This window comes from Macaca mulatta, chromosome 17 (assembly GCF_049350105.2).
Source record: "Macaca mulatta isolate MMU2019108-1 chromosome 17, T2T-MMU8v2.0, whole genome shotgun sequence".
NCBI lineage: Eukaryota > Metazoa > Chordata > Mammalia > Primates > Cercopithecidae > Macaca > Macaca mulatta.
In genome coordinates, this window is record NC_133422.1 from 96,344,950 (window position 1) to 96,358,230 (window position 13,281).

The window sequence follows — 13,281 nt, forward strand, 5'->3', positions numbered from 1 at the left end:
CCCAAATTTCATCTTGAATTGTAGTTCCCATAATCCCCAGGTGTTGTAGGAGGGATCCAGTGGGAGATACTTGAATCATGGGGTTGGTTTTCTCCATGTTTTTCTCGTGATAGTAAGCTCTCATGAGATCTGATGCTTTTATAAGGGACTTCTCCCTTCACTCGACTCTCATACTTTTTCTTCCTGCTATCATGTGAAGAAGGACATATTTGCTTCCCCTTCCACCATAACTTTAAGTTTCCTGAGGCCTCCCCAACCATGCAGAACTGTGAGTCAATTAAACCTCTTTCCTTGCAAATTACTGAGTCTTGGGCAGTTCTTTACAGCAGCATGAACATGGATTAATACAATTATCATGTTCATAAGCAACCTCCAGTTGTGTCCTTCTTCCAGGGAAGAAGAAATAGGAAGAAATAGGACAAAGGGCAAAGGACATGTGCTGGCTGAGTTTGTCCCATTTCCTTTGGAAGGCAATAGTTTCCTAGAAATCTCACCCAGGAGATTTTCTCTTATTTCTCATTTATTAGAGCTATGTCATATGGGTGCTTTCAGGTCAAAGAGAGCATGGTTAGTCACTTCCCAGATAGGCATAGTGTCCCCTCCCTGAAAAAAATGAGGAATTGTTTGTTATTAAGAAGGAGGGAGGATATTGGATAGGCAATATGTAGTATCTGATTGAATCCATGTCTATTCATAAGTCAGTTTCCTATTGGGACTCATTATCACAGTGTTTTAAGGAAATGTGCCTCAGAGCCAATGGATTGCATGGAAAAAAGTCATTATCTAGATGAGTGCTGTCCAATAGCACTTTCAAAGATGGAGGAGGTGTTCTATATCTACAGTGTTCTGCATAGTAGCCACTGACCACATGCGACTATCAAGCACTTGAAAGGTGATTAGTGAGACTGAGAAACTGAGTTTTAAGTTTTACTTTAATAAATTTAAATAGGCACATGTGGCTAGTGACTACTGTATTATGCTGGACAACACAGGCCCAACTGTACCATTAAACACAGGTGTTATTATCAATGAATGGTCTATGTAGATGATTCTCTAACAGTTCTGCCCTGAGTGTTCCTCTTACAGGTCTAAGTGGCAACACAGTCGTGTCGATGAGACAAAAGATGAATAAAACTACTTCTATGGTCTTATTTTTTAAACTCAAATTTCCAGGAACATTCCACTTAGTAGACCTCCAGTATGGGACATGCTCCTTTGTCATTTCATGAGACAACACAATCTTAGTTTTCTCCTTCTTTACTGAATGTTCTTGTCTGGCTTTTCTCGTTACCTAACTCTAAATATTGGGGTTTCCCAAGACTAATTTCTCCCCAGATAGCTGCTTCATTTCTAGGGCTTTAAGTGTCATCTACATTTGTAAGCTCCAACATGTGCATGCCTAGAGCTAACCTGTTCTCTGAGCACCAGCTTGTGCCCAGCTGCTCACTTGACCTCACTATCTCTTTGTCTTAAGAGTATCTCAAATACAAGAGGTTCAAAACAGAGCCATTTTTCTGCCCTCAACCTCTTTCTCCTGAAGTGCCCATACCCAATAAACAGCATCATTATTCACAGTTTCCTCTAGCTAGAAAACTTGTCTTTTCTTTCCCTCACTTGCCACATCCAATCCAACATTGTGTCCCACATGTACAGGCACCATCACCAAAACAGATTTCCATCTACTTCTCTGTGTTTCCACTGCCACCACTGTCCTTTAAGCTTCTATCACTTTTCACTTGGAAAACAGCAAGAACCCTCTAACTTCCCCATACTCATTCCTCCCAACATACCTTATCTCTCCCACCTAGTTGCCAAATGAGTTTGCAAAGTGTAAACTGTATTATCACATCACTCCCTTCCTTAATACCCTTCTGTCGTTTCTCAATCCTCTTAAAATAAATTTAGATTTTTTACCAAGAATAAACCATTTGCTATGTTCTCATTTCTGAGAAGGGAAATTTCTCCACCTTCATTATTCAATGTTTTTAACTTACTATTCTTCAAACACGTTGGCCTTCTTTTACTGCTTGTAACATGCCAGGCTATTTCTTGTCCCAAGAACTTTTCATTTGTTTTTCTAGGCTCTGTTCCTAGAACATTGGCTGTCTGGCTCCTTCTCATCCCTTGGCTGTCACTGAACCCTTCCCTGACTACCCTAGTTAACAGTGTTCTCGCTGTTGAATATACTAGCATTTTCTTTTTGTCTTCTGTTACTCAAATGTTGCTTATCATTATTTTCTTCCCTAGTAGACCATAGTTACCATGAAGACAGGGTCAATGCCTATTTTATTTACTGTTTATTCTAAGCTCTTAATACAATTCCTGATACATAGAAAATATTTCTTGAAGAGATAACTAAATTATTAGAGTTTATAGAAAAGAGGGTGTTGAAAGTTGTTGTTTTCTTAAGTAATGTAAATGACAACTCAAAACATTTAAATATTAATGTATTTTGATGATTGCCTGAGCTAGATACCAACTTAACTTCGTGGAAGGATATAATAAATTAGCTAATAATAAAAAAAATCATCGCCAGGCACGGTGGCTCAGGCCTGTAATCCCAGCACTTTGGGAGGCCGAGACAGGCAGATCACGAGGTCAGGAGATTGAGACCATCCTGGCAAACATGCTGAAACCCCATCTCTACTAAAAATACAAAAATTAGCTGGGCATGGTGGCATGCACCTGTAATCCCAGCTACTTGGCGGGCTGAGGCAGGAGAATCACTTGAACCCAGGAGTCGGAGGTTGCAGTGAGCCAAGATTGCCACTGCACTCCAGCCTGGTGACAGAGTGAGACTCCATCTCAAAAAAAAAAACATAAAAAAATAAAAAATCATCTATTTTCTTGCATAACATTTTATATTATTTGCAGTGAGGTGCCATAAAATTATTCTCAATAATATCTTAAATCAAAGGCAGAATATCAACTTTTAAAAGGGAAAAAATTGTCACATACTACAACATGGAAGGATCTTTAAGATATTATGATAAATAAAATAAGCCAACCATGAAAAGAAAAACACTGTGTGATTTCACTTATATGGGTTCCTAGAGTAGTCAGATACATAGACAGAAGCTGGAATGGTGGTTTCTAGGAGCTGAGAAGAGAAGGGATTGGGAATTACTGTTTAATGGGTGCTTAGTTTCAATTTGGGAAGATGAAAATATTCTAGAGATGAATGGTGGTGATGGTTGTACAACAATGAGAATATACTTAGTGCTACTGAACTCTACACTTAAAATGGTTAAGATCGTAAATTTTATGTTATATCTCTTTTACCATAATAAAAAATATTGTAGAAAAAAGTAGCTATAGGTCTACTTTAATTATCTGTTTCTTTTTATGTGGGTTTTAATAGATTGTGTCTTTCATGGAATTGGTCCAAATGATCCAGGTTATCAGATTTTTGGACAAGTCATTGTTTATAATATTCTGTTGTTATCCTTTTAATGTCCATGAGGTAAGATATAATGATCTCTCTTTTATTTTTCATTTTAAACAATTGTGTCTTCTCTCTTTTTACTTGTTTAGCCTGGCCTAATATTTATCAATTTTATTGATCTTTTCAAATAACCAACTTTTGTTTTATTGATTTGCTCTGTTGATTTTCTACTTCCAGTTGTATTGATTTGTCATGGAATTGATTGTATTTCTTTTCTTATGACCAATATAGTTTTATATTGCTCTTCTTTAGTGTTTTAAAGTGAAAGAATACATCATTTATTTTATATTTTTTGTTGCTTCTGATTGCATTCATACTGTAAATTTCTCTCCAAATAATACTCTTGCTGTATCCTATAAGTTTTCATAAGATGTATTTTCGTTTTCCATATAGCACTAATTAAATTTGGAAAAAAAGAAGACAGAAAACAAAAAAAAAGACAGAATATTTTTCTGTGCAATACAGATTAAATGATTTCAGTTACGTCAAATTGTTGACAATTCTTACCAACCTAGGGTCAGTAAGAAACATGAGCATTTGAGAAGTTCATAGTCCAATTGAGCTGGTACTAGAAGCTCTCTTTCTCTTTATTTTTGGTTTCTCGTACAACAGATTCTCTGTCTCCAAAGATGGACAACTTTTTACTTAACTCTTTCAGGAGATCTGGACTTTAAGTGGACTTTGGTTTTCATGGAGAAGTCAAGATGTACTCAATTTAACAATGACTCATTGAGCGGATAGCTGTTAAGGGGCTGTCTACTCATTTTCTAACTTGGCTGTACTCTACAGTTTGGTTTGTGGGTAAAAATGAGAAAGATGTTTTGAAAAAGACAATCTCGATCTCCTCCAAGTTTTTGAAGACCCGCTGTGTCTCAGGCATTGCATTAGGCACTCTGGTGTCTATAAGACTATGGTGATGACAGAAGTAATACTCAGAAAATTCATAGTAGAGTAGTGGATTCCTTTGATGCATAACTATATACCATGAGATGGAAGTCAAAAAAGTTCCACAGGTGGTAAAAAATAAGATATTATAGAAATTTAGAGGAGAGACAATGAGTCCCACTTAGGGATATTAGGAAAATCTTCACAGAAGGGTAGTCACTTTTTGTTAAGCTTTGAAAATTACTCAGAACCTGAATGTGTATAGTAAGGGAAAGGTACTTCTACCTCTGCAAAAATGAGGTCAGAAAAGCATGACAAATGTGCAGGAAACAACGAATGGCCAGTTTGGTTAAAGAGAGAACAGAAGGAATATGATTGGAAATGTAGCTTGGGACTCTGTGTTTCAAGAAGCTAAAACATAACAAAGGCTAGAGTACGTAAACTGTATGCCGTGAGCTTCAGGGAGTTATACAGGACTAGATATCAAGGCTGCGATGAGCATCAAGTTGTGCTGTAGGAATCTACAAGCCAGAGTATTGGAGAGATATGACAGGAAAGTTTCTCCGATGTTGTGATGGTGATGTGAGTGGGAATGTTGGAGGTGGTTTCCACAAGACTTGACAACACGCTGGATGAGGGCAGTAAGGGAAATTCAAATAAGACTCAAGACATCATGAACTGGTTGATTGAAAGAATAGATGTTACATTAAAATAAATGAGAAAGACAAAAAAAAGCAGCTTTTGGAAAGAAAATCATATATGGATGTAGGAGATCGGTCGGTCAGGGTGGTGGGAGAAATTGTAGAAGATGAAAACCTTCTTGGAAGGCTGGAAGGTTTTACAAAAGTTTTGGAAAAGGATTTGGCTGAAGGCAGCCAGATTCTCTTATCCAGTGAAACTAATCTAAATTAACTTAGGCCTTAGAACCTGGCCTTTAATCCTCTGCGTGCAGGACTACTCTCTCCAGGGAGAGGAGTGACCATGTAAATTGCCCACAAATGTATTGACTCAAAGCCTTTGTCATTAAATCTATACTGAATAAATGCCCGCAGTGCCAGCTTGTCAGGGCCACGGCTGCTGACTCTTTACAGCACCCTCCTTGGTGTCTGGTGTCTGGTGTCTGTGAGCAGCCTGGTCCCCTAGCCCACTCTTTCACTGGATACCTGTGTCTGGGAGCATTTGTTCATCTGTCGTTCCGCCAGGGTCTGCGGGTCGGACCCTGCCTATGTAGCTCTGGAGGTATTAAGTGGGGATGCTAATAGAACACAAAGTGTGGAATCATGAGAGGGGAATGTGGGAGAAAATCAGGGGCTGGAGATACAGCACTGTGGTCTTGGTGGTTATCTGAAAGCCCAAAATTTATGGATTTTTCAAAAGAGAAATTATGGAGAGATTAAAAAAGATGATTAAAGATAAGCAATGGGTGAAAACCTGCACTTATTGGTTCAGTAAAAACAAAACAAAACAAAGGTAGAAGAATAAACAGAGACAAAGGAGGAGTGTTGAATGAGGCAAAGAGAATTTTGTGGCATGCCAATAGAGAAGAGACTTGCAAGGAGAAAGTGCCTGTGAATATCAAATATACACCTTCAAATGATGTGGTGGTTGAAAGAGACAAGAATTAAGAAAAGCCTGCTGTGTCTCACTTTCTAAAGTGAAATATAGAGGCAAAGCAACACTTTGGGAAGAGTGTAGACATTGGAATCAGAGGAACTAGAGTCAGTTCCGATACTGTGTGGTTGAACTATGTGATTGAGAAGCAAATTACAGGGCTTAATCTCTCTGAAGCTCAGTTGCCTGACTGTAAAATGGGTAATATCAAACTTCAAGGTTGTATTGAGAATAAGTTTAAAACATCGCCACGTGTTATCTCCATTTATATCTTTATTTCATCTTCTGCAAAGCCAAGTCACACTGCATGGTGGGTTTTCACTTCGTAGACTTCCCTTAGCTCCTCAGGCTGAGCCAGTTATCGGTCACATGTTTACATGCGTGCTACTTTTAAACTTGAATGGTTTCGGTTTTGGGGTTTTTTGTTTGTTTCTTTGTTTGTTTTTACTTAGCACTTAAATCAAGCTAGGTGAAAAAGACCAAAGTTACCTCATTTATTTTATTTTTTCCTTTTTTGCTAACCTGTGTGACAAGAACAGTCATCAGCCTTAGAAAGTGCCAGAGCACTTGCTGACTGAGTGCACATTAAAGGTATGGCAGCGACATTTTTCTTGCAAATTTAATAGTCCCCCGTTGGTATCTGATGTTTTTCCCAGAATTTTCTTTAAAAGAATGTCAGAAGTTCCTAGTACCCTGTCTTTCTTTCAGGATCCCGGTTTTCTCCAGGGGAGCAACATCTGCTGGATTAAAAAACCTCTCTCCCAGACCTTCTCTGGCTGTCGGGAGGCACTTGTTGCATGACCTGTGAGGCAGGGATGTGGTATAACCCAAGGAAAAAATCTCTCTTATTTAATTAAAAAAAAAAAAAAACACCAAAAAGCAAACAAAAAAAAAAATAGTTTTCCAAGAAACCCTCTCCAGGAGGCTTCTGCTTACCTCTCTGAGATCAGAAACCTTCTTTTCACCACAGCCACTCACCACCTCCTACCAATCTGCATTCTCCCAAGTGTCCTTCACTCCGTTTACTCTACTTCATTTTTTTACCATATTTCTCATGCCAGGACCTGGGCTTCTCCACCAATCTGCACAGGTACATGCTCCCAATTCTCACAGCCATCTATTTCATTCTCCACTCAATTGTTAGAGGGATTTCTGTAGAAATTAAAATCCTATCACTCCTAAAAAAAAAAGAAAAAATAATTATAATAATTAATTCCAAAGCATTAAGCATTGGTTACTCATCCTTCCTGTGCAGAGCTGAATGGAGGGGGAGCAGATGGAGCAAGGTTCCCTCCTGAGGGTCCTGCCAGAGCGAATGGTCAGGAGAGAATGGTGTCAACAGCTTCAGAGAGGCTTATCAGTGTGAATGATGAGCGTATCTGTACCTGCAAGAAGAGCAGGGACCACTTTGTCCATGGTGCTTGGTTTTGTATCCCCTATTGCCTAGCACAATGCTCTGTTCATAACAGATACTCAGTAACTCTTTGCTAGGCAAATAGTTGACTCAGAGAGACCCTGTTGTAAGGCAATGTACTTATCAGGAAAAGGAATAAAGGGTTGAGTGGAAACTGAAATGGAAGAAATTGAAATGGAGTATCATGCAATCTAATGGTATGTTGGTGGCAAGCAAGTAAACAGGTGTACATCCTGTTATATAGATGTCACAAATAGAATGTTGCATGTACACCAAAAGATAAACATCTTAAAAACCAGGAACCAATGTCAGGAACCAAACCAGAAAAAATGTGCCAAACATGAATCCAAGCTGATGTCAACTTTTATGCAATAATAGAGAGACACTATAACTTCCACTTATATCTGTTGTTTTTAGTAAGCAGAGAGGTATACAGATAAAGTAATATAGTGCCAAATGCCATTTGTATGAAAGTTAACCTTTTGTTTTGTTAGTAAGCAATAGGAGAACAATCAATAAATACTGCCAGCAGTGGTAATGTGACTAGCCTTGCAAATTGGTCTGAGTGCCATGGTGTGTGCAATGAAGAATAGCACTAAGACTCCATACTGATAAAAATGCAAATGAAGAAGTATTTTCTATCAAGAAAGGGTGGTATAATTCCATTTTAAATTATTGCAAGATTTCTTTCCCTCAAGTCCATCTCCTATGCTACATTCAATTTATTGTGTTAAGCTAGAACTCTGTTGTAAGTTCTTTTAAACAATTACATGCCAAATTGACTATGCATAAAGAAAAATGTGTTGGATGGGAAATGAGATCCTATGGTTTACACATTTCTTTCTTAAAACTCTCTGCTTCAGCTGGTAATTTCCTCGTCCTCTCCTCTCACTCCCTCCCTGTGGTTGCTTCACAGGCCACGGCACATGTTCCTGTGGTCGCTGCATTTGTGAGAGAGGATGGTTTGGAAAGCTCTGCCAACATCCACGGAAGTGTAACATGACGGAAGAACAAAGCAAGAATCTGTGTGAATCAGCAGATGGCATATTGTGCTCGGGGAAGGGTGAGTATCTCTGCTGGAGCCTGGACTCGATTCCTGTTCTGACACATGATTTGTAGAACAGCATGTAGCAACTGTCTTTCCCAGACTGAACTTTGCATGAAAGCAAACCACTATGTCCTCTGCTGTACCCAACTTGAAGCTTGAAGATTAACCAAATGAAGTTTTGGATCTAAGAAAATGAAATGCATGTGAGAAGATTCATGCAAAAATATCCTTGTATGCAAAGTTATTGCTGAATGAAATAGAATTAATACTTTTATGAAGAAATTAGGACAACAAAATATACCGGGTACTAAATGGACCCAAAAAAGGGGGAAAAAGGCAAAAGAATGATTTTTGGGCTCATGTCTGAAACAACACCGCTCAGAACTGCAGAAAAGTAACCACTAGCATCTGAGCTGCCCAAAGGTATGACTTTGGGAACTTCTGGGGCTCAATTATTTAGCTGTATGTGGATCAGGGGAGGATTAAAGGTGTGAGAAGACCAAAAGGATACTAAATATTTAGTTTAATTTGGTTTAATTTTTTAAAAAGGAAAGAAAAGCCATGGGGGAGGGTAGTATCCCACAAGTCTGAGGAATTTTCTTTGACCTAAAAATCACCATTTGTTCCAAGTGAACATGTGCAGCCTGATATAAGAAAATAGGTGATTGTTCAGCTGGGCACCGTGGCTCATGCCTGTAATTCTAGCACTTTGGGAGGCCAAGGCAGGTGGATCACTTGAGGTCAGGAGTTCTAGACCAGCCTGGCCAACATGGTGAAAAATACAAAAATCTACTCACTAAAAAAATACAAAAAATTAGCCAGGCATTGTGGCTCACACCTATAATTACAGTTACTTGAGAGGCTGAGGCAGGGGAAGAGCTTAAATCCAGGAGGGGGAGGTTGCGGTAAGCCAAGATCGTACCACTGCACTCCAGCCTGGGTGACAGAGAAAGACTCCATCTCCAAAAAAAAAATATATATATATATACACACACACACACACACACACACACACACACACACATATATATTTTTATGTAATAATTAAAGAAAACAAAAGCCTGCCAAACCGTTATAACCTACAAGTTGGTTGAAGAGAAGCCACCAACCCAATAAAACATTTGCCACAGAAACATATTCAAGGAAAAAGCAAGCCTTCCCCATCTCCCATCCTACACACACACACGCACGCACACACACACACACACACATACACACACACATACACACACACAGAAAAATTGGAAGAGGTTTACCCTGAGTAAAGAATAGTAATAGATTAAATTTTGAACACCTTGATTTTGATGTTTCTGTATACTATTCTTGAAGGGACTTTAAAATCCTGCCATTGTAGTGCATATGGCATCATCTCGAAAGCCATTTTGTTCTTTGCTAGTGACTGGGAAGACAGGGAACCTGAAAGATTCTCACCTCATGTCTGGGGAGCAGCGCTTCAAAGAAACTGAAGTTGTGGGGCTTCCTAGCTCTTCTCTTCAGCTCAGTATCCTCTTTACACAACAGACACACTTTTTTTTCAGACAGGGCACAGCTCTGGCTGAAGATTCATTTACTGCTGGTCAGGATGACCATGTAAATAACTTTCTGAAGAAGACAGCAAAGCAGAAGTGTACTAGAGACACTGAATCCTGTTGCCAAAGAACCACACCAGTGAGGCTGCCACGCACATAAGGGAAGGAGGTCTCTGAAGCAAGATGTGCCCTCTGTCCCCTAAACAGTAGCTTTTGTTTTGCCTCGTACGCAAGACCAATGCTATCAGGTTGAAAGAGCCTTTTTGGCAGAACTTCAGACATCAAAGAGGATGGATGCTGTGACTATCTGTGGTGCCAAGAAGGGGGATGAAAATGAATGCAAACATGTTCACTTCAACAGATGACAGTGTCCTTGGTTTCCAGGAATTCTGTGTTCAACACTTGTGTTTATAATGCTCAGGCAAGGAGGCCATGCCTTCAACCTAATGCCATTACAGCAGGCAGGTGGAAAATGAGTTTAAAGCAATCGCTTTGTGCTTTGTTTGTTCTCTCATTAATTCAATCTAATTTCAAGCCCCAAACAAATCTTCCACCAGTTCTGTTCTCAGGGGGCCTCAGCCCCTAGAAACACCTACCTTGAATTCAAGCTGTGTTGGGAGAACCAAAAAGAAAGAAAGGTTAAAAGGAAGAAAACAAGGGAAAGAATTGGGGAGAAGGAGATTAATGAAGAAAAGCAGAAAAGGAGGCAGTGATGGAATTAAACTGCAAGAGAGAAGTAGAAGGGAATAAAAGAGATGTTATCAGATTAGAAGGGAATGATCTGTGTATAAAAAGATACCAAGAATGAATAGTTTTTGAATCAGATTTATTTTTCCTCTGAGCATTGCTTCAGACATAGAGCACTTAAGTTTAGATACTTTTTGACTTGGTTTTCTGTAATAGCATTGTCATTGGGATAAGAATAGAAGCTTTTCGCAGAAGCTCCCTACTGAATGAGGATACCCATATGTATTAAAACACTAGTGTGCTTATTTATATTTGTTTATTTTAAAAGTCAACTAGTGTTTGTGTTTATGTGTTTACTACACTCACTATTGAATCATGAACACTGTCCATAAGCGGGTCGTCCTTAAGACGCGTCCAACTGCGAGTACAGGAAGACTACACAAAGTCATACCCTCCAGGGTAACAAATAGCAGTCTTCCATTTCCTAAACTGAAGGTCATGCAACAAGAGTTGTTTCTTTTCAAGAAATAAACATTCTTATGAAAGTCATTACAGCCCTAGGAAAGATTCTCATCTTTCAGCATCGTAAATGTAGAAAATACAAAGAAAAAAATAGGATGACTAAATATTGACTTAAAGGCATTTCCTCAAAACAAAACAAAGCAAAGCCAAAGAGTCTCTCTAGCTAATACCTTTGCAAATTGTTTGCTTTGGGTGGTGGCAATATATTCAGAGATCAATGAAGGGTTGAAAGCATATTTGTCTAAACTATTTGTTTATCCTTCAATGGATAGAGAGTTTGGGAGTCTTTAAACTCAAAAGGAAATATGAAAGCTGCCCCAAGGCTGCACATTTTGACATTCATGTTAGTGGATGGGCCTTCGGACTTTTGGCAGCAGCTGATCGTGATCTCCCTTCTTTTCTCCTATTATGGAGACATCATTGTTGGATTATCGATGAAGAAAGGGGATAAAACCAGGATCACGGAACTGTGATGTATGGTAGGCACAGAGGATAATGGGGATGCCACAGTTACTCCTGGTTCCAGTGGGGAGCACCACCCCACAACCCACCCTGCGAACCACAGGAAAAGTAACGCATGAAATAGACTAAGGGGCTTTAACGTGGTGATGGAAAAGAAAAACTTGTTTCTGATTTTTTGACGGGGGCCATGTATTTCTTGATCAATCTCATGGACTTGTCCAAATATTCTATAACTTTTCTCAAATTTGTCAATGGAAGAAGTCCCTCACCCTGATGGTCACAAAAGATATTCAGAGTCCTTCTTTATTTGATTATGGGACAGATCTGAGCAGTGGGCACAGGATCACCATGGCGCATCACTTGGTGGCCTGTACCCACCAAAAGGCTGAAACGTGCACTTCCCATGAGCGTCAATAAAGCCATCACCTCAGGAGACGATGAAGAAATAGCGTTTTATTTCTTTACAAATTTATAGCCAAGACAATAAATCACTCCATAGAAAAAGTTAAAACAAGATACATTGTTGTGACCTTCATAACAGATGGAGTAGTTAGTACAATAGTGAAAACTGCCTGCTGGGATGTCAGGTTGCAGCATTTTGTCAGGCTTGAATGAAAAAGAAAGTCCAACATTAGTAATGGAATGGGCAACGGACAAAGGTGCCTTGCCCTCAGACTCAAATAGTTTTTGTGAATAACCAAGAGAGATGAGGTTAGTGCCGTGCCGGGTCTCCCCTAAGCTTAGCTACCTTTGCAAAGTACATGATATAATCCATTGTGGGTTGTTTTGTTCACTTGGGGATTTATTTATTTGGATCCCAGACTACACAATTTTATCTTTGCCTTGATTACTTCAAGCTAGATCCAGGTAATCATATCCAATCTTCTTACAGATGCTGTTGTGCGACAATGGCTGTAAACACGTCATTAATTGTCTCCTTAAACTCTCAGTGATACTTCTTGGGTCCCACATCACCCAAAGAAGTCCAGCATATACACTCACTCACCCACCCGTGACCTGTCCCACATCCCCAGAAAGAGAAAGAGTGAAAGATGCTCCACAAAATCAGCCTCAGCCTGGTGTTCAAGTTGCCTCGCTCAATATGTCTGTGCAGTCAGACCTGCAGGAAGAAACAGCTTATTTTTAAACTACTGTATATGAAAGTTTTTGCAGGGAGATACATCACAGATAGGCAGATCACTAAAAAGAAGAGTGGATTGAATCAGAGTGAAGTCTTCAGTTAACTGTTTGTTTATTGCCTGTGAGGTCCAGGGCAGTTTCCTTTATTCTCTCTTCCATTCTCATCTTTGAAGGTAAAATTTCATTTATTTCCCCTTTCTATGTCCTAAGATGCCCTGAAGACACATGAGAAAATGTGACTGATTCCCCAGGGAAGGAAGCCAGCAAAAATGCACAGAAGGGAGATGGGAACATTCTTAAGGGTCCTTATATTGAGAAAGAAAATGAATGGATTAGTGGTGCTATGGTGATGAACTCTCCGCCCTAAAACTCCTGCCAAGATCAGCCAGCCGTTCTCTGGCTGGGCTGGGTCTCAGGGGTGTGAGTGGGTCTTGGCCAGCTGAGTTGAACCATTTCTCCCCTCTTGATAGTCATGCAATCTACGTCTGTCTGATGGAACCCTCTCCCTATGTGTTTCCCGTTTAAGAGAGGCACAATT

General features: G+C 39.5%; 1 protein-coding gene across 1 annotated transcript in view; it reads left to right on the forward strand.

Moving 5' to 3' along the window:
* Positions 1-13,281, forward strand: part of ITGBL1 (integrin subunit beta like 1) — a 245,764-nt gene that overhangs the window by 226,075 nt on the left and 6,408 nt on the right. The window contains exon 9 of the mRNA XM_028837273.2: positions 8,272-8,418. Within this exon, the coding sequence (XP_028693106.1) occupies positions 8,272-8,418 (147 nt within the window). The remainder of the gene's footprint in view (positions 1-8,271; positions 8,419-13,281) is intronic.